The sequence below is a fragment of the Procambarus clarkii genome, chromosome 40 (genome assembly GCF_040958095.1).
Source record: "Procambarus clarkii isolate CNS0578487 chromosome 40, FALCON_Pclarkii_2.0, whole genome shotgun sequence".
In the NCBI taxonomy this organism is placed as follows: Eukaryota; Metazoa; Arthropoda; class Malacostraca; order Decapoda; family Cambaridae; genus Procambarus; species Procambarus clarkii.
In genome coordinates, this window is record NC_091189.1 from 14545055 (window position 1) to 14568059 (window position 23005).

General features: G+C 47.1%; 2 protein-coding genes across 2 annotated transcripts in view; one reads left to right on the forward strand and one right to left on the reverse strand.

Moving 5' to 3' along the window:
• Positions 1-2079: 2079 nt before the first annotated feature.
• On the forward strand, positions 2080-3501 carry LOC123758096 (microtubule-associated protein 6-like). Its single transcript, XM_045742283.1, has one exon. It carries the CDS (start codon positions 2080-2082, stop codon positions 3499-3501), a length of 1422 nt encoding a protein of 473 aa, XP_045598239.1.
• A 3131-nt stretch (positions 3502-6632) lies between these two features.
• The window catches only part of LOC138372801 (germ cell nuclear acidic protein-like), a 28920-nt gene continuing 12547 nt past the window's right edge, over positions 6633-23005 (reverse strand). Inside the window, exons 5-6 of the mRNA XM_069338456.1 lie at positions 19362-19455; positions 6633-6700 (exon numbers count right to left, since the gene is read on the reverse strand). Coding sequence (XP_069194557.1) covers positions 6633-6700; positions 19362-19455 — 162 coding nt within the window. The remainder of the gene's footprint in view (positions 6701-19361; positions 19456-23005) is intronic.

The window sequence follows — 23005 nt, forward strand, 5'->3', positions numbered from 1 at the left end:
CCTGAGAGTCCTGTCACCCCTGAGAGTCCTGTCACCCCTGAGAGTCCTGTCACCCCTGAGAGTCCTGTCACCCCAGAGAGTCCTGTCACCCCTGAGAGTCCTGTCACCCTGAGAGTCCTGTCACCCTGAGAGTCCTGTCACCCCTGAGAGTCCTGTCACCCCTGAGAGTCCTGTCACGCTGAGAGTCCTGTCACCCTGAGAGTCCTGTCACCCCTGAGAGTCCTGTCACCCCTGAGAGTCCTGTCACCCCTGAGAGTCCTGTCACCCCAGAGAGTCCTGTCACCCCTGAGAGTCCTGTCACCCTGAGAGTCCTGTCACCCTGAGAGTCCTGTCACCCCTGAGAGTCCTGTCACCCCTGAGAGTCCTGTCACCCCTGAGAGTCCTGTCACCCCTGAGAGTCCTGTCACCCTGAGAGTCCTGTCACCCTGAGAGTCCTGTCACCCTGAGAGTCCTGTCACCCTGAGAGTCCTGTCACCCTGAGAGTCCTGTCAAGTGTTCCGGCAAGCATCTGGGTCATATTGTCTCCTCAAACATCCCGCCTGTCAACGTTTGTCATGCCATCATGCTGAGGGAATGTCATACTGAGGGAATGTCATTCTGAGGGAATGTCATGCTGAGGGAATGTCATACTGAGGGAATGTCAAGCTGAAGGAATGTCATGCTGAGGGAATGTCATGCTGAGGGAATGTCAAGCTGAGGAATGTCATGCTGAGGGAATGTCATGCTGAGGGAATGTCATGCTGGGGGAATGTCATACTGAGGGAATGTCATACTGAGGGAATGTCATGCTGAAGGAATGTCATGCTGAGGGAATGTCATGCTGAGGGAATGTCATGCTGAGGGAATGTCATGCTGAGGGAATGTCAAGCTGAGGAATGTCATGCTGAGGGAATGTCATGCTGAGGGAATGTCATGCTGAGGGAATGTCAAGCTGAGGGAATGTCATGCTGAGGGAATGTCATGCTGAGGGAATGTCATGCTGGGGGAATGTCATACTGAGGGAATGTCATGCTGGGGGAATGTCATACTGAGGGAATGTCATACTGAGGGAATGTCATGCTGAAGGAATGTCATGCTGAGGGAATGTCATGCTGAGGGAATGTCATGCTGAGGGAATGTCATGCTGAGGGAATGTCAAGCTGAGGAATGTCATGCTGAGGGAATGTCATGCTGAGGGAATGTCATGCTGAGGGAATGTCAAGCTGAGGGAATGTCATGCTGAGGGAATGTCATGCTGAGGGAATGTCATGCTGGGGGAATGTCATACTGAGGGAATGTCATGCTGGGGGAATGTCATACTGAGGGAATGTCATACTGAGGGAATGTCATGCTGAAGGAATGTCATGCTGAGGGAATGTCATGCTGAGGGAATGTCATGCTGAGGGAATGTCATGCTGAGGGAATGTCAAGCTGAGGAATGTCATGCTGAGGGAATGTCATGCTGAGGGAATGTCATGCTGGGGGAATGTCATACTGAGGGAATGTCATACTGAGGGAATGTCATGCTGAAGGAATGTCATGCTGAGGGAATGTCATGCTGAGGGAATGTCATGCTGAGGGAATGTCATGCTGAGGGAATGTCAAGCTGAGGAATGTCATGCTGAGGGAATGTCATGCTGAGGGAATGTCATGCTGAGGGAATGTTATGCTGAGGGAATGTCATACTGAGGGAATGTCATACTGAGGGAATGTCATGCTGAGGGAATGTCATACTGAGGGAATGTCATACTGAGGGAATGTCATGCTGAGGGAATGTCATGCTGAGGGAATGTCATACTGAGGGAATGTCATACTGAGGGAATGTCATGCTGAGGGAATGTCATACTGAGGGAATGTCATGCTGAGGGAATGTCATACTGAGGGAATGTCATACTGAGGGAATGTCATGCTGAGGGAATGTCATACTGAGGGAATGTCATACTGAGGGAATGTCATACTGAGGGAATGTCATGCTGAGGGAATGTCATACTGAGGGAATGTCATACTGAGGGAATGAACAGTTATTTAATTAAGAGTGAGTGAGGCAGGTGTTGTGTACTCTTACCTGAGACACACTGACCCTGGCAAGCTGAACTGTGTATGGAAGAAATAGTCAAGACGAATCTTAGGTCTCCTGCCACGCACCCCTTGACCTCTCTTGCCAGGGCTTATGGCCACCCCTTGACCTCTCTTGCCAGGGCTTATGGCCACTCCTTGACCTCTCCTGCCAGGGCTTATGGCCACTCCTTGACCTCTCCTGCCAGGGCTTATGGCCACTCCTTGACCTCTCCTGCCAGGTCTTATGGCCACTCCTTGACCTCTCCTGCCAGGTCTTATGGCCACCCCTTGACCTCTCTTGCCAGGGATTATGGCCACTCCTTGACCTCTCCTGCCAGGGCTTATGGCGACTCCTTGACCTCTCCTGCCAGGGATTATGGCTACTCCTTGACCTCTCCTGCCAGGGCTTATGGCGACTCCTTGACCTCTCCTGCCAGGGATTATGGCTACTCCTTGACCTCTCCTGCCAGGGCTTATGGCCACTCCTTGGCCTCTCCTGCCAGGGCTTATGACCACTCCTTGACCTCTCCTGCCAGGTCTTATGGCCACTCCTTGACCTCTCTTGCCAGGGCTTATGGCCACTCCTTGACCTCTCCTGCCAGGGCTTATGGCCACTCCTTGACCTCTCTTGCCAGGGCTTATGGCCACTCCTTGACCTCTCCTGCCAGGGCTTATGGCCACTCCTTGACCTCTCCTGCCAGGGCTTATGGCCACTCCTTGACCTCTCTTGCCAGGGATTATGGCCCCTCCTTGACCTCTCTTGCCAGGGATTATGGCCACTCCTTGACCTCTCCTGCCAGGGCTTATGGCCACTCCTTGACCTCTCTTGCCAGGGATTATGGCCACTCCTTGACCTCTCTTGCCAGGGATTATGGCCACTCCTTGACCTCTCTTGCCAGGGATTATGGCCACTCCTTGACCTCTCTTGCCAGGGCTTATGGCCACTTCTTGACCTCTCCTGCCAGGGCTTATGGCCACTTCTTGACCTCTCCTGCCAGGGCTTATGGCCACTCCTTGACCTCTCCTGCCAGGCCTTATGGCCACTTCTTGACCTCTCCTGCCAGGTCTTATGGCCACTCCTTGACATCTGCCAGGCCTTATGGCCACTTCTTGACCTCTCCTGCCAGGGATTATGGCCACTCCTTGACCTCTCCTGCCAGGGCTTATGGCCACTCCTTGACCTCTCCTGCCAGGGCTTATGGCCACTTCTTGACCTCTCCTGCCAGGGCTTATGGCCACTCCTTGACCTCTCCTGCCAGGCCTTATGGCCACTCCTTGACCTCTCCTGCCAGGGCTTATGGCCACTCCTTGACCTCTCCTGCCAGACCTTATGGCCACTCCTTGACATCTGCCAGACCTTATGGCACCGTAAGTCTTGTTTCTCTATACAGGTGCTCACTCCTGCTGACTCGCCAGATCTTTGCTACAAATATCAGAAGGACTGTAAGAATATATTGGATATGACTGAGAGTATGACGACGTAGCAGACCTGCACCATAGAATATAATTACTAAAAAAAATTAGTGAGATAGTAGTTGTACCTCTTGGGATAATAATATTATTAAGGAATTTCTGATATATATATATATATATATATATATATATATATATATATATATATATATATATATATATATATATATATATATATATATATATATATATATATGTATAAATATATATATATGTGTGTGTGTGTGTGTGTGTGTTAGGTCTAAGATCTGATTTTATATTTATGCAACGGTTAAAAAAAGTTTGTCATTTGGCCAAATGGAAAACGACAGATTTATACACTGTGAAAATAACATGTGCTATAATTGAACAGTTTTGTGTATGCAACAGGAAACAGCGCTGATGAGAGATGGTGACGATATACACCGCGGGCGAGTTGCTCTTTGTTGTATGATAGTGTGGCATACACTGGAATGTCAAGGGGGGGGGGGGGATTATCGCATACACAGATTTGACAGAAGAGCATACACAGACGTGACAAAAAAGTATTACACACACACACACACACACACACACACACACACACACACACACACACACACATACACACACACACACACACACACACACACACACACACACATACACACACACACACACACACACACATACACACACACACACACACACACACACACACACACACACACATACACACACACACACACACACACACACACACACACACACACACACGACTCGTTGAACGTATGATATACACAAGCGGGTACCCAGAAATAGTGAAGACCGCTTCCAGGGTATTCATGATTAATTACAAGTACATATATACACAAATACACACGTACAAGTGTATAAGTACAATAATTTATTATACATAATCCATCACCAACTCAACATCTTGTTAAAGAAATATGATGTATAAAAGTATCTATATATTGAGTAATAATTACATATTTCAAAGTTATATTAAATGTGTGTATTAAAGAAACGTAATTTTGAAATTCTCGTTACCCCTATAACACTGGAAGAATGATTAACAAGCCACCATATCATACCAGGATACTGGGTCTTTTATAATGATTTAAAACAGTACAAAAAACTAGTTAAACTGGTTAAATAAAACCATAATATATATTGACTTTTTTAAGAGCGAAGGAATTTATATTAAAGTTTATACAAATTGAATGAATTTTAACTTATAAACGAGAGGTTAAAATTTTACATTTCAGAGCTAATGTTAATGTTATTTTTCAGAGATTATAACTTGAAGGTGACCCTTGACGCTACAACAGTCGCTACATGACCCTTGACGCTACAACAGTCGCTACATGACCCTTGACGCTACAACAGTCGCTACATGACCCTTGACGCTACAACAGTCGCTACATGACCCTTGACGCTACAACAGTCGCTACATGACCCTTGACGCTACAACAGTCGCTACATGACGCTACAACAGTCGCTACATGACCCTTGACGCTACAACAGTCGCTACATGACCCATGACGCTACAACAGTCGCTACATGACCCTTGACGCTACAACAGTCGCTACATGACCCTTGACGCTACAACAGTCGCTACATGACGCTACAACAGTCGCTACATGACCCTTGACGCTACAACAGTCGCTACATGACCCATGACGCTACAACAGTCGCTACATGACCCATGACGCTACAACAGTCGCTACATGACCCTTGACGCTACAACAGTCGCTACATGACCCATGACGCTTCAACAGTCGCTACATGACCCATGACGCTAAAACAGTCGCTACATGACCCATGACGCTACAACAGTCGCTACATGACCCTTGACGCTAAAACAGTCGCTACATGACCCATGACGCTACAACAGTCGCTACATGACCCTTGACGCTACAACAGTCGCTACATGACCCTTGACGCTACAACAGTCGCTACATGACCCATGACGCTACAACAGTCGCTACATGACCCATGACGCTACAACAGTCGCTACATGACCCTTGACGCTACAACAGTCGCTACATGACCCTTGACGCTACAACAGTCGCTACATGACCCATGACGCTACAACAGTCGCTACATGACCCATGACGCTACAACAGTCGCTACATGACCCATGACGCTACAACAGTCGCTACATGACCCATGACGCTACAACAGTCGCTACATGACCCATGACGCTACAACAGTCGCTACATGACCCATGACGCTACAACAGTCGCTACATGACCCATGACGCTACAACAGTCGCTACATGACCCTTGACGCTACAACAGTCGCTACATGACCCATGACGCTACAACAGTCGCTACATGACCCATGACGCTACAACAGTCGCTACATGACCCATGACGCTACAACAGTCGCTACATGACCCTTGACGCTACAACAGTCGCTATATCACCCATGACGCTGCAACAGTCGCTCCATGATCCATGACGCTACAACAGTCGCTACATGACCCATGACGCTACAACAGTCGCTACATGACCCATGACGCTACAACAGTCGCTATATGACCCATGACGCTGCAACAGTCGCTACATGACCCATGACGCTACAACAGTCGCTACATGACCCTTGACGCTACAACAGTTGCTACATGACCCATGACGCTGCAACAGTCGCTACATGACCCATGACGCTACAACAGTCGCTACATGACCCATGACGCTACAACAGTCGCTACATGACCCTTGACGCTACAACAGTTGCTACATGACCCATGACGCTGCAACAGTCGCTACATGACCCATGACGCTACAACAGTCGTTCCATGACCCATGACGCTACAACAGTCGCTACATGACCCATGACGCTACAACAGTCGCTACATGACCCATGACGCTGCAACAGTCGCTACATGACCCATGACGCTACAACAGTCGCTACATGACCCATGACGCTACAACAGTCGCTACATGACCCATGACGCTACAACAGTCGCTACATGACCCTTGACGCTACAACAGTCGCTACATGACCCTTGACGCTACAACAGTCGCTACATGACCCATGACGCTACAACAGTCGCTACATGACCCATGACGCTACAACAGTCGCTACATGACCCATGACGCTACAACAGTCGCTACATGACCCTTGACGCTACAACAGTCGCTACATGACCCTGATCAATCCAGTTGAAGGTTGCAAGACTCAGCTTCTGCGAGCGTTAAACCGCCAAGTATCCGGATTTTTCCTATTAAAATATACACGTTTAATCTGTATAATGAATTATATTCGGTTATGGCCTCAACAGCTGCATAAAAAGCATGCCGGCCATTTTTGTGATGATTTAAACTCGTTGCTCTTCGAATTAAGATCCTTTTTTTCCTTGCGTTAGTTTGCGAGTGACATTTCGTGAGTGTGAATGGCACATAAATTGGATTAAAAGTGGCACCCCTAGTGACAGGAAGTTTTATTAAGCGTGTTGAGTGACAGGTTAATGGCAGGGTCAGGAGGAGGAGTGTCAGGACCCCTTGGTGGTGGCCGTGTTTATGTCGCACTAACAACTCCACACTGCATAATAGTGCCCCAACCTCTGTCACCGCTACGCCTCATATTTTTGTTCTCGGCCGGAGCCTCGCCGCTAGTTTGTCTCACCTTCCTCCCTCGTCCGGAGCCTCGCCGCTAGTTTGTCTCACTTTCCTCCCTCGTCCGGAGCCTCGCCGCTAGTTTGTCTCACTTTCCTCCCTCGGCCGGAGCCTCGCCGCTAGTTTGTCTCACTTTCCTCCCTCGTCCGGAGCCTCGCCGCTAGTTTGTCTCACTTTCCTCCCTCGGCCGGAGCCTCGCCGCTAGTTTGTCTCACTTTCCTCCCTCGTCCGGAGCCTCGCCGCTAGTTTGTCTCACTTTCCTCCCTCGTCCGGAGCCTCGCCGCTAGTTTGTCTCACCTTCCTCCCTCGGCCGGAGCCTCGCCGCTAGTTTGTTTCACTTTCCTCCCACGTCCGGAGCCTCGCCGCTAGTTTGTTTCACTTTCCTCCCACGTCCGGAGCCTCGCCTCTAGTTTGTCTCACCTTCCTCCCTCGGCCGGAGCCCCACCGCTATAAAGGGTCCCAGAGGCACCAATCCAACACAGCAGAGCCATGCTATCCAACTAAAATTTTAGGCCTTCCCTGAGGTGCCACTGTGGCATGAAGGTGTTGGATGATCCACGTCCTGGTTATTGCTTGCCAAAGTAACACCGGTGAGAAGGCCTAAAGTCCCAGTTGAACAGCAGAGTTGTCTCTGAGTTCCGTCTCTATTGGAGGTGCCGGGGACTCAGTAGGTCGCGCTCCGGGCTCTGCTTTTGCGGTCTGCGTTTGGAGGCTCCTATAGTTCAGGTGGATGAAATGTTGTTATCCGAGGTATGGTAGTTAGCAATTTGTGATTGGGAGGTGAATCACCTAACACCTTCATGCCAAAGTGGCACCCCGGGCAAGGCCTGAAATTCCCGTTAGACAGCAGACGTGTCCTGAGCAACTTACTGAGCCACAATAAAGCGGGACAGTTTGGTGTCCCGCTTTATTGTGGCTCAGTAAGTTGCTCTACGGACTATCCTCTTGGGCTATACAGCCTACGGGCTATCCTCTTGGGCTATACAGCCTACGGACTATCCTCTTGGGCTATACAGCCTACGGGCTATATATATAATATTTGTAAAAGCAATATTGCATTTTGTGCAAAAACTTGTCGCGCAGGTAATCAGACGTTGTGGGAGGCAGAGGGTCGGGTACTCTTACTAAGTCAACACTGACAATGACATTGTGAGTGATTACCTCTGACACAGCCTCACTCAAGCAGCCCCGGGGGAGTATTGTCGATACTGTGAAAGACAGTGTGTCAGCTGCTTGGTACTGGGGAATGGGGGGTTGGTACTGGGGTAGGGGGTTGGTTGGTACTGGGGAGGGGGGTGGGGGTTTAGTACTTGGGAGGGGGGTGTGGTGGTTTGGTACTGGGGAGGAGGGGGTCGTGGTGTGGTACTGGGGCGGGGGGGGGATGGTTTGGTACTGGGGCGGGGGGGGGGGGGGGTGTGGTACTGGGGCGGAAGGGGGGGGGGGTGTGGTACTGGGGCGGAGGGGTGGTGGTTTGGTACTGGGGAGGGGGGGTGGTGGTTTGGTACTGGGGAGGGAAGGGGTAGTTTGGTACTGGGGGAGGGGGGTGGTGGTTTGGTACTGGGGAGGGGGGGTGGTGGTTTGGTACTGGGGAGGGGGGGGGGTGGTGGATTGGTACTGGATGGAGGGGGGATGTTAGATTTGTCCTATAAAATCTCTTCCCCTTCCCGCCAACCCTCCCCCCCCCTCCCCCCCCCCCCTCCCCCCGCCCCTCCCCCCCCCTCCCCCCGCCCATCCCCCCCCCTTGACACCACTACAGCTGCGTGACACCAACAATTGCCTGACTGTCATGCTTTTATTACATAATTGGCAGAACAGGCGTTCGACACCTGTCATTCACACCACACACCTGTGCTTAAGAAATAATCGCGAGGAAAGTTTGGTCCGGGGGTTGTAATTGGCACTTAATCTGTAATTGGCACTGAGCTTCTCCTCCCACTGTAAATGGCACTGTGCCTCTCCGTGCCTTGTGATTCCTGCCCACGCTGGATTGATCTCAGTAGCGTGAGAGAGAGTTTGTACTCACCTAGTTGTGCTTGCGGGGGTTGAGCTCTGGCTCTTTGGTCCCGCCTCTCAAGTGTCAATCAACTGGTGTACAGATTCCTGAGCCTATTGGGCTCTGTCATATCTACATGTGAAACTGTGTATGGAGTCAACCTCCACCACAACACTTCCTAGTGCATTCCATTTACTATCTACTCTGACACTGAAAAAGTTCTTTCTATTGTCTCTGTGGCTCATTTGCGTACTCAGCTTCCACTTGTGTCCCCTTGTGTGTGTACCACCCGTGTACATCCTTGTGTCAGTTCAATTCCTGTCAATTCCCTTGAGAATTTTGTATGTGGTGGTCATGTCTCGCTGAGCTCTTCTGTCTTCCAGCGGCGTGAGGTGCAGTTCAGGCAGCCTTTCCTAATAGCTCATGCCTCTTAGTTCTGGGACTTGCCTAATGGTATACCTGTGAACTTTTTCCAGCTTCGTCTTGTGCTTGACAAGGTACGGGCTCCATGCTGGGGCCGCATACTCCAGGATTGGTCTTACATATGTGGTATACACGTTCTTAAGGATTCCTTACTCAGGTTTCTGAAGGCTGTTCTGATGTGGGCATCAGGGGACAGGTTTGGTGTGATATCAACTCCTAGATCTTTCTCTCTGTCCGTTTCATGAAGGACTTCATCTCCCATTCGGTATCCAGTGACTGGCCTCCTGTTTCCACCGCCTAGTTTCATTATTTTACATTTACTTGGTGTGTGTGTGTACCTATCAGTACTTACCTCTCAGTGACTAGGAGGCAGTGAGGTCTAGCTCCTTATGCCCCGCCTTCCAGCCTTGTTGTATCTCTTCCATATATTTTTACTATTCTGACGTTCGAAATTCTTGTCGTATCTGACTTGAAAGTTGTGGATGGAGGTGGCTTCTACAACCTCTTCTTTCAGTGCAAAACTCGTGTTGAACATCCATACAGTATACGAATGTTTCCCTGTATTTTTTACTCGTTTGCATTTCCAGCTTCCACTTATGTCCTCTTGTCCTACTTTCTCTCAATTTCATAACACAGTCGTTGTCCATCTTGACTATTCCCCTCAGTATCTTGTATGTTGCGATCATAACACCTCCGATTCTTCTATCCTCTTGGATTCCATAGTCTACCCTCATAGCTTAACCCTCTTAGCTCTGGCACCAGTTTTGTTGCGAACTTCTGCACATTTTTAATTTTGGTTTTATACGTCACAAAGTGTGTGTTCCATGCTGGTGCCGCATATTCCAGTACTGCTCTGGATACATGGACCTGGACCTGGATGGGGTTCTGGAAGTTCTTCTACTCCCCAAGCCCGGCCTGAGGCCAGGCTGGACTTGTGAGAGTTTTGGTCCACCAGGCTGTTGCTTGCAGCAGCCCGCAGGCCCACATATCCACCACAACCCGGTTGGTCCGGCACTTCTTGGAGAAAAAGTCCAAGTAAAAGTTTATACTTGGAGGGAGGGTATTGAACAGTTGTGAACCTCTGATGTTCATAAAGTGTTCTCTGATTGTGTCTATGGCTCCCCTGTTCTTCACTGGCTGTATTTCGCATTTAATTCCATACGTTCACTCCCGCCATCCCATCCCAAAATCCTTATCCTGACCCTTTCCCAGTGCAATATAGTCGTAATGGCTTGGCGCTTTCCCCCTGATAGTTCCTTACTGTGCAAATTTGGGACCTGGCCCTCCAGTATTTTCCACGAATATATTATTTTATACGTATTTCGTCTTCTTTCTTGAGAATACATTTTGAGAGCTTTGAGACGATTCCAATAGTGTAGGTGCTTTATCGCGTCTATGTATGCCGTATATGTTCTCTGTATTCCCTCTATTTCAGTAATCTCTACTGCTCTGAAGGGGAAGTGAATATCGAGCAGAACTCAAGGCAGGACATCACAAGATATTTGAAGATGGGATACAAACATTGTGATGGGATCCCTGGATTTGAAAGTTCTCGTAATCCATCCTATCATTATCTGGCTGACGCAATATTTGCTTGGTTATGTTCCCTAAACGTTAGGTCGTCAGACACCATTATTCCCAAATCCTTGGCATGTTGCTCTCCTTCTATGGGCAGATTTGATTGTGTTTTATACCTGTAATATTTTAAAGTTCCTCATTTCCACCATGCCTAAGTACCTGACATTTATCACTCTTGAGCAGTGTTATTTTCTGCTCCCCAGTCGACAACTTTATTAATATCAGCTTCTATTTTTTCAATGACTTCTACATAAATAATCTATTTTTGTCTATATCTGATATGAAAAAAATTTAAAAGCAGATGACACAAGAACCAGCATGATGATTACTTGTGTGAGATAGATGTTAAACAGTGGCTTGTAACTTGTAACTACTGGTACACCAGTTACAGCCCGCTCCTGTGCCGGGAAAGTCCACTACGGGCTCGCCATAGCCCGTGCTACTTGCAACTGTTGTTCTTGGTCAAAATTATAATAATTATGATAATAACAATGCACAAAGATATCCTATTAAAGTGATGTATCAGTGAGAAAATTAGTAGGAGTCCTGGGAGAGGATTCGAACCTATGTTCTGGGTACTCCCAAGCACGCGCCTTAAACCACTACACCACGACATGGTAAAAAGTAATCCCCATGGCTGGGGATTGAACTGAATCCTCTAGGGGACCTGAGGCTTCCAACTGAACCCTATAACCAGGATTTCACCCATTTCCCCCCCCCCCTCCATGTCATGCTGTAGTGCTCAAAGGCGTGTGCATGGGAGTACCCAGAAAATAGGTTCGAATCCTCCTCAGGACTCCTGCAAATTTTCTCAATAATAATAATATCATAATAATAATAATTAAAAATAGGCGTAATAATAATATATAAAATTAAAAAATTATAGGCGTATAATATCGGTACCCCGAGGTGCGGTCAATGTTATTCACCACTAAGCTACCAATTTAACCACGATAGTAATTCCACCATTAAGGTGATTAATGAGGGTTGTTAAAAGAAAATGTTGGGTAACAATTTGCAGATCGTTTGTGTTAAACCCCTCAGCTCTAGGCCCACTGCTGTTAGCGGACACTCTCTTTAGCGACCACTGTGGTGACGCAGTAGTTCAGAGCCGCAAGCGGTAGTCCAAGGCCGTACGCAATAGTCCACAGCCGCAAGTGATAGTTCAAGGCCGCACGCAATAGTTCACAGCCGCAAGCGGTAGTCCAAGGCCGCACGCAATAGTTCACAGTCGCAAGCGGTAGTCCAAGGCCGCACGCAATAGTCCACAGTCGCAAGCGGTAGTCCAAGGCCGCACGCAATAGTCCACAGCCGCAAGCGGTAGTCCAAGGCCGCACGCAGTAGTCCACAGCCGCAAGCGGTAGTCCAAGGCCGCACGCAGTAGTCCACAGCCGCAAGCGGTAGCCCAAGGCCGCACGCAGTAGTCCACAGCCGCAAGCGGTAGCCCAAGGCCGCACGCAGTAGTCCACAGCCGCAAGCGGTAGCCCAAGGCCGCACGCAGTAGTCCACAGCCGCAAGCGGTAGCCCAAGGCCGCACGCAGTAGTCCACAGCCGCAAGCGGTAGCCCAAGGCCGCACGCAGTAGTCCACACCCGCAAGCGGTAGCCTAAGGCCGCACGCAATAGTCCACAGCCGCAAGCGGTAGTCCAAGGCCGCATGCAATAGTCCCCAGGCGCTTGTAATGACCCAAGGCAGCATGCAATACACAATGGCCGCACGCAACACCCCCACGAACGCACGCAAGAGCAGCGGTCAACACTAGTCACATGTCATAGACACCGCCGAGGACATTAGCAGCACACATGTTGGGATTAATATTCTAATTTGCGTGCGGGGTGACTGCGTGCGGCGCGCGCGTGCGTGGTCAGTGAGTGAAACGAGCGTTTAATTACGGGTGTTACTGGTAATGTGCGTGCGTTACGCCTGGGTCCTTGTGGACGCCTGGTGATGGGGGGCAGTATTGCGTGCAGGACCTGGTGATGGGGAGCATGTTACGTGCAGGACCTGGTGATGGGGAGCAGTGTTGCGTGCAGGACCTGGTGATGGGGAGAGCATGTTGCGTGCAGGACCTGGTGATGGGGAGCATGTTGCGTGCAGAACCTGGTGATGGGGAGCATTATTGCGTGCAGGACTTGGTGATAGGAGAGCATTGTTGCGTGCAGCCCCTGGTGATGGGGAGAGCGTGTTGCGTGCAGGACCTGGTGATGGGGGACAGTATTGCGTGCAGGACCTGGTGATGGGGGAGCATGTTGCGTGCAGGACCTGGTGATGGGGAGAGCATTGTTGCGTGCAGGACCTGGTGATGGGGGGCAGTATTGCGTGCAGGACCTGGTGATGGGGAGCATGTTACGTGCAGGACCTGGTGAGGGGGAGCATGTTGCGTGCAGGACCTGGTGATGGGGAGAGCATTGTTGCGTGCAGGACCTGGTGATGGGGGACAGTATTGCGTGCAGGACCTGGTGATGGGGGAGCATGTTGCGTGCAGGACCTGGTGATGGGGGGCAGTATTGCGTGCAGCCCCTGGTGATGGGGAGCATGTTGCGTGCAGAACCTGGTGATGGGGAGAGCATGTTGCGTGCAGGACTCGGTGATGGGGAGAGCATGTTACGTGCAGGACCTGGTGATGGGGAGCATGTTGCGTGCAGGACCTGGTGATGGGGAGAGCATGTTGCGTGCAGGACCTGGTGATGGGGAGCATGTTGCGTGCAGAACCTGGTGATGGGGAGCATTATTGCGTGCAGGACCTGGTGATGGGGAGAGCATGTTGCGTGCAGGACCTGGTGATGGGGAGCATGTTGCGTGCAGGACTCGGTGATGGGACGAATGCTAGTTGGAAGCACCGAGAAACACACGTACGCCAGCCTGGGTAATATCAGAGGATTGTGCTGTCGAATAAAACCAAGACAGAACGTGTATGAAACGTGTATTGAACATGTATGAAACATTTATGGAACGTGTTTGGAGCGTGTATGAAATGTGTATGGAGCGTGTATGGAACGTGTATTGAATATGTATTAGAAGGAAGTGTTGGACTAAGCTGAACACCACCTCCTAGTGATCATGCACTCACCTTAGTGATCATGCACTCACCCTAGTGATCATGCACTCACCCTAGTGATTATGCACTCACCCTAGTGATCATGCACTCACCCTAGTGATCATGCACTCACCCTAGTGATCAGGCACTCACCCTAGTGATCATGCACTCACCCTAGTGATCATGCACTCACCCTAGTGATCATGCACTCACCTTTCCCTAGTGATCATGTACTTGACTCTAGGTAACAGATCGCGTGTTTGGCTTCATCGATCACAAGTCCTTTAAAAACCTGCGACATTTGACTTTTAACTCAGTCTAAATTGTTCTTAGGTGAAGGAGTTGTTGTAACTCCACGTTCGGGGTTGTGGGAGAGGTAGGGGTTGAGGGTGAGTTCCGTGAGGGGTTGGGGGAGGGGTTGAGGTGTAGGGTGAGTAAGGTGAGGAGGATGTAGAAGCAGGGTGAAGGGTGGGAAGCTGAGCAGAGTAGGGACATTGGTTAGGTTTACTGGGATGTAACAGTGAAGGTAACTGTTCCTAACATTCAGTAACCTCCGGAGCACCAGCTCTGGAGGTCACCTCGAGGCTGGTGAAAGAAGGCACGACGGTCCACCCCTGCAAGGGCAAGAACGACCCCAACCTATATATATATATATATATATATATATATATATATATATATATGACAGTGTGGGTGCGTACATCTCACCCTTCTGAAGATGTTTTATTAAATACTTTCGTATTCAATAAATCTTCACACACATACACACACACACACACACACACACACACACATCTATATAAATATAAAAGGAAATGTTCGTTTGTGCATAATCGCTAATCTCCGAAAGTTCTTCACTGATTGCTTTGAAATTTTCACACAACGTTCCATTCGCATCCGAGCAGGTTTTTATATACATACTATATATAGATGTCGCGTCTGTGACGGTAAAAAAAAACAAAAAAAACATGCTTTTTCTGAAAAACTGTGTTTTTCATGGTTTTTTCATGTGAGGGAAATCTTCGAAACCACTTTACCGATTGCTTTGAAATTTTGACACAACGTTGCATTCGAATAGGCGCGTCTTTTTACATATCTACTATATACATGCCTCAACTATGACAGGAAAAAAACATGCTTTTGTGGAAAAACAGCGCCATCTGTCGGACGAAAGAGCAACACACGCTGTAATCTTCGAAACCCGAAACACCTATTGCTTTGAATTTTTGACACAACGTTGCATTCGAATAGGCGCGTTTTTTTATATACCTACTATATAGATGCCACCCCTGTGACAGGTAAAAACATGCGTTTTTGAAAAACAGCGCCATCTGTTGCACATAAGACCAACACATGCTATACTAACTATGTTACGATTCCATTTCAATCTTTCCGATTTCAATGATAAATTGAATTTTCATAAATTTCGATTTATTTTAATTTTGATTTAATTATTTTGTGTGACGTTGCATTGGAATTAAGCTGTGTTGTTTATCATTCCGTTCATTTTATAAGTATAAGTATAAATGCCACACCTGAGATAGGTAAAAACATTCTTATTTTTAAGAAACAACGCCATCTGTTGCAGGTAAGAGTAACTCACGCCATCCTAACTATGTTATACGATTCCGTTTCAATGTATCCAATTGCATTGAAAATTTTAATTTTCTTAGATTTCGATTGTTTTTCATCTGATTTAATTATTTTGTGTAACATTGCGTTGGAATTGAGCTGTGTTGTTTACCGTAACGTTCAGTTTGTGTGTAGAGTTTATACTTATATTTCTTCATTCTTTTTATTTCGTTTTTTTTAACTGTTTTTCTTATATTTCAGTGATGGGAACATCAGATGATTGGATGTTCCCAATTCTCTGATGGGAACATCAGATCATTTGGGAATACATCGGACGAGGGAGTGGGGAATGGTGGGGAGGACTGGGAGACCGGAGAAGGTTGCTGAGCCACAGCAACGCGTGGCCGGGTACAGCTAGTATATATATATATATATATATATATATATATATATATATATATATATATATATATATATATATATATATATATATATGACAATGTCAGACCACGGAGGAAAAATGAAACAGGAAATTTCCTTAAGTACTTTCGTATATTAAATACATCTTCAGAAGGTCATTTTACAGATCGAGTGATGGGTATAAATAGGCAGGAGAGAGTGGTGAAGTAAGGTGAGGTACAATACTTGGACAACGCAGAAGGCCCATTGGCCCATCAGATGCACCCAATTGGCCCATCCGATGTAGCCCAATGGCCCATCTGATACAGCAGACATACAAGCATAATACATAGGTAATTATAACATAAAGAGATAAATATATACAATAAATTAGTGAGACAAATGTTTTTCAATGATTCTACTTAAATCGCCCTTTAGCTGATCTATTAGAAATGGATCTAAGTTATATAGACCACTGCTAATATTCAAATTACTTTCTTTGGTGATCTGTATCAAAGCGGATTCAATTATGTTTCTGTTATAGGTGCTTTTACAATTTGTTATTGAAGACGCACTCTCCCAATCAATTTGGTGAGCTTTTTCTGACAAATGCACAAACAAAGCATTAGATAATTGGCCATGTCTTACAGAGTATTTATGTTGCGATATTCTACATTTTAAATCTTTAGATGTTTGCCCGACATAGAACTTATTACATTCCTTACAAGGTATTTTATAAATGACGCAATTATCACTACGAGGGCTGTTCCTTACTAATAGCTTACCAACAGTGTTTTCGTAGCTAAACATTACATCTATATTAAAAAGTTTCAAGGCCTTGACAATATTCTCAAACCCAGAGAAATATGGTAAACATAACACATTCTTTGGGCGAGTCCTTTCACTGCATACATTATTATAATATGTACGACGAGCTTTGTTACGACAAACTTCCAAAAAAATTCAGTGGGTAACAAAGCTTAAGACCAATCGAATCAATATTCTTAAATTCTTCATCTAAGAATTCTGGACTCACAACTCGAAGAGCTCTTAGATACATTGAAGCAAAAATTGACTTTTTTACATTGTATTTATGCCCTGAAAAATAATGAACATAAGATAAATTGTTCGTAGGTTTTCTGTAAACACTAAACTTTAATGAACAATTTATCTTATGTTCATTATTTTTCAGGGCATAAATACAATGTAAAAAAGTCAATTTTTGCTTCAATGTATCTAAGAGCTCTTCGAGTTGTGAGTCCAGAATTCTTAGATGAAGAATTTAAGAATATTGATTCGATTGGTCTTAAGCTTTGTTACCCACTGAATTTTTTTGGAAGTTTGTCGTAACAAAGCTCGTCGTACATATTATAATAATGTATGCAGTGAAAGGACTCGCCCAAAGAATGTGTTATGTTTACCATATTTCTCTGGGTTTGAGAATATTGTCAAGGCCTTGAAACTTTTTAATATAGATGTAATGTTTAGCTACGAAAACACTGTTGGTAAGCTATTAGTAAGGAACAGCCCTCGTAGTGATAATTGCGTCATTTATAAAATACCTTGTAAGGAATGTAATAAGTTCTATGTCGGGCAAACATCTAAAGATTTAAAATGTAGAATATCGCAACATAAATACTCTGTAAGACATGGCCAATTATCTAATGCTTTGTTTGTGCATTTGTCAGAAAAAGCTCACCAAATTGATTGGGAGAGTGCGTCTTCAATAACAAATTGTAAAAGCACCTATAACAGAAACATAATTGAATCCGCTTTGATACAGATCACCAAAGAAAGTAATTTGAATATTAGCAGTGGTCTATATAACTTAGATCCATTTCTAATAGATCAGCTAAAGGGCGATTTAAGTAGAATCATTGAAAAACATTTGTCTCACTAATTTATTGTATATATTTACCTCTTTATGTTATAATTACCTATGTATTATGCTTGTATGTCTGCTGTATCAGATGGGCCATTGGGCTACATCGGATGGGCCAATTGGGTGCATCTGATGGGCCAATGGGCCTTCTGCGTTGTCCAAGTATTGTACCTCACCTTACTTCACCACTCTCTCCTGCCTATTTATACCCATCACTCGATCTGTAAAATGACCTTCTGAAGATGTATTTAATATACGAAAGTACTTAAGGAAATTTCCTGTTTCATTTTTCCTCCGTGGTCTGACATTGTCACATTCTTAATCACGTGTTTATTTTCGTGATATACACACACATATATATATATATATATATATATATATATATATATATATATATATATATATGAAACAGGAAATTTCCTTAAGTACTTTCGTATATTAAATACATCTTCAGAAGGTCTTAATCACGTGTTTATTTTCGTGATATACACACATATATATTTTATTAAATATGACCGAAAAAGTAAGATTAATAATTCTAACACGAATTTTCTCAATCTTTCGTACATTATGCTTCACTGTTGGAGGTAAATCAAAAATCACTTCTCCAAAATTCATTTTTATTTCTAGTCTGACGCGACACGGGCGCGTTTCGTAAAACTTATTACATTTTCAAAGACTTCACAAATACACAACTGATTAGAACTTGCGTTTCCCTGATTTTATATCTACATTTGAGTGAGGTGGGAAGGGTGATGTGGCATTACATTTGAGTAAGGTGGGAAGGATGATGTGGCATTAGAGGATATTAATAGGGTATTAAAAGTATCAACACAAGACAGAACACGAAACAATGGATATTGAATAGAAGTGTTTGTAGAAAGCCTATTGGTCCATATTTCTTGATGCTTCTATATTGGAGCGGAGTCTTGAGGTGGGTAGAACTACAGGAAAGACTGCTACCAAAATATACACACATATATATATATATATATATATATATATATATATATATATATATCTTATAATAATAATAATAATAATAACCCAGCGGTCAGTGTTGTCCACGACCGTCCAGGATATTGAAAAAAACGACCGTAAGGCTATGATAATATCAGTAATGATTCCTTTTGCTCTGACAAGATTCATTTTGTTGTCTTGTGATCGACTGCTGACCTGAACTACCTTGTCGAGGTGGTCAGTGAGGGGTGGCACGCTAGTTAGCCTCCCCCCCCCCCCTCTACCTCACGGGCACAGCTCGGTGTTCAGCTGAACTAAGAACTTCATGAAGAGTGCCATAGAGCTCACTGAATCTCATCATACACGAGAGATGTTCATTCAGGTACAATGTGACAAGATCACTGAGACACAATAAATATGTTACCTCCTCCTCCTCCTTTTTCTTCCTCCTGTTCATCCTCCTCCTCTTCCTCCTCCTCTTCATCCTCCTCCTCCTCCTCTTCCTCCTCCTCCTCCGCCTGAGGCACAAATCAGCTCGTGTGTCGAGGAATTAAAAAATACGAAAAAGGTAAGTTAATAAAATGGAGAATGTAGATGACAGGTGCCTCGTGCCGTGTGAGGGGAGGCGGCCTCCCTCCCGTTTCTTTCCCCTATATATATCCTCTCCCATACCTCCTCTTCCTCTACTCCTTGGTTACCCCTTCCTCTAATTTCTAGTTATCCCTTGTTCCCTCAATCCGCTCCATAACACACTCACTCCATTCTTCAACTGCCTCATTCCCCTCTCTCTCTCTCTTTCTTCACCTCCTGCCCTCACCCTCCCCCCACCCCCCCCCCCTTCCCTCACTCCTCACCGCCTCCCTCACGTCCTTCCTCACTCTTCACACCCCCTCCCTCACCCCTCACCCCCTCCCTCACTCCTCACCCCCCTCCCTCACTCCTCACCCCCTCCCTCACTCCTCACAACCCCCTCCCTCACCCCCCCCTCCCAGACCGGCCGCGCCTCGTCAATATAAGATATCAGAAAATTATACGAAGAAATATGCAACAAATTTTTAAACATTTCGTGTTAGGGACTAGCAAGGCTGTGGGGGGGGAGGGGAGGGACCGAGGGGAAGGGGAGTGCTCATCAGGGCGCATTAGCTCACTTTGATCTGTTGTTGTCAAGCAATGGTGAATTGACACTTGACTCGTGTTGTCGCTGTCAACCAATGATAAGGTGACACGTCACTCGTACTCTCGCTCTCAACCAATAATATACTGACAGGTCACTCATGCTACCAATCAAAGTTGAGTTGACACGTTAAAAAAGAAAAAATAAAGCAATCCAATTGCTAATGCCGGAATAGGGAGCAAATCAGGAAATAGCTACATAAAGAAATTAAACTTGTAGAGTAGATTACCGGGCAGTAGATTATCGGGGAGTAGATACTGAACAAGGAACATCTAGGTCATTGAAATAAAATATTAAGGGAGACATAATGCGTTACAAGATTCTAAGGGGTTGACCATGCAGCCGGAGAAGTAATGATTAAATTACAGAACAGCAGAACGAGAGGTACCAATAGAAACTTGATACATCAATGTCCTTATAGGAACTTAACCGGTTCTCACACACATACACATACATGCACAAACACATATACATACGCGGACACACACATTTACACCCACTCAAACACCCACCCATACACCCACCCAAACACTCACCCAAACACCCACCCATACACCCACCCAAACACCCACCCATACACCCACCCAAACACCCACCCAAACACCCACCCAAACACCCACCCACACACCCACCCAAACACCCACCCACACACCCACCCAAACACCCACCCATACACCCACCCAAACACCCACCCACACACCCACCCACACACCCACCCAAACACCCACCCATACACCCACCCAAACACCCACCCAAACACCCACCCACACACCCACCCAAACACCCACCCAAACACCCACCCATACACCCACTCAAACACCCACCCATACACCCACCCACACACCCACCCAAACACCCACCCACACACCCACCCAAACACCCACCCATACACCCACCCAAACACCCACCCAAACACCCACCCAAACACCCACCCATACACCCACCCAAACACCCACCCATACACCCACCCAAACACCCACCCATACACCCACCCAAACACCCACCCAAACACCCACCCAAACACCCACCCATACACCCACCCAAACACCCACCCAAACACCCACCCATACACCCACTCAAACACCCACCCACACACCCACCCACACACCCACCCAAACACCCACCCACACACCCACCCACACACCCACCCAAACACCCACCCATACACCCACCCAAACACCCACCCAAACACCCACCCAAACACCCACCCATACACCCACCCAAACACCCACGTGTGGAGAAGATGGCGACCTGAGAAGACAGGAAACTTGTGCAGGTGGAGAAATTAAGAGAAGGAGTTTTGTGAGGTGTTTTTGGAGGAGTGAGACAGAGGAGATGGGTGTAAGGAAGACTAATTGTAAAAGTAGAGCTATAAAGGAGAAAAATTGGGTGTTGGAAGGTGTGGTGTCTGTGTGGGTGTGTGGCTGTCGGAGGTGTGGTGGTTGGGTGGGTGTGGCTGTCGGAGGTGTGGTGGCTGTGTGGGTGTGGTAGCTGGGTGGGTGTGGCTGTCGGAGGTGTGGTGGCTGGGTGGGTGTGGCTGTCGGAGGTGTGCTGGCTGGGTGGGTGTGTGGCTGTCGGAGGTGTGGTGGCTGGGTGGGTGTGTGGCTGTCGGAGGTGTGCTGGGTGGGTGGGTGTGTGGCTGTCGGAGGTGTGCTGGCTGGGTGGGTGTGGCTGTCGGAGGTGTGCTGGCTGGGTGGGTGTGGCTGTCGGAGGTGTGGTGGCTGGGTGGGTGTGGCTGTCGGAGGTGTGGTGGCTGTGTGGGTGTGGTGGCTGTGTGGGTGTGGCTGTCGGAGGTGTGGTGGCTGTGTGGGTGTGGCTGTCGGAGGTGTGGTGGCTGTGTGGGTGTGGCTGTCGGAGGTGTGGTGGCTGGGTGGGTGTGGCTGTCGGAGGTGTGGTGGCTGTGTGGGTGTGGCTGTCGGAGGTGTGGTGGTTGTGTGGGTGTGGCTGTCGGAGGTGTGGTGGCTGTGTGGGTGTGTTCGCTTTTGGTTAGACAAAACAGTTGCATTTTTTACGGAGTAGTGAATCGAGTGAACGGCCTGGTTCATAACTACTCTCACATCTCTCTCTTATGTTCGTATATGCGTTTTCTTGAGTTTCGATCAGTCACCCCCTATGTTTACATTGTCTAAACATATATAAAAGCTAATGTTTGTTTTGGGGCTAATCTCACAGACTTTGCACGGTGAAGAGTGATGGGTAAGTGACCAACACGGGTGGGTTGTGATTGGGCCGCATTGCTCCCATTAAAAGGTGGCAGCTCCCATTACGACCCTCATGAAGTTGGTAGCGACCCTGGTATCGGTGATGTCTATTAACTCAATGTCTTAACTCAATCTCTTAAGTCTATCTCTTAAGTCTATCTCTTAAGAATGTATCTTAACTCTCTCTTAAGCCTGTCCCTTAAGCTTCACTACCTCTGTAATTCACCTTAAAGATCTTTTCTGTTACCTAAGGAGACAAACAGCGTGACATCGTGCCCAATACATCCCAATATCTCTCTCTCTCTCTCTCTCTCTCTCTCTCTCTCTCTCTCTCTCTCTCTCTCTCTCTCTCTCTCTCTCTCTCTCTCTCTCTCTCTCTCTCTCTCTCTCCCTCCCTCTTGAGAGCCAGCAGTACGTCTCTGGGAGTGTTGTGGTGGTGACGGAGGCGCCCGGGTCCCCTCTGGCCGCCTCCCTTACAGTGAGGGTCTGGCCGCAGCTTGATCTATTCTCAAACGCTCCAAACTGTTGCAACCTTACTATATTGACACGTTGTTTGCTTTATTGTTGGGTTTGGGCCTGTTAATCTATGGAGGGTTGTACAGGCCTATCAACCTGGGCACGGTTATTATATAAGGCCTATCAACCTGGGGACGGTTATTATATAAGGCCTATCAACCTGGGCACGGTTATTAT

Bases quoted from the DNA above. Each gene is read 5' to 3' on its own strand.
- LOC123758096 (XM_045742283.1), top strand. From the start codon at position 2,080: ATGGAAGAAATAGTCAAGACGAATCTTAGGTCTCCTGCCACGCACCCC.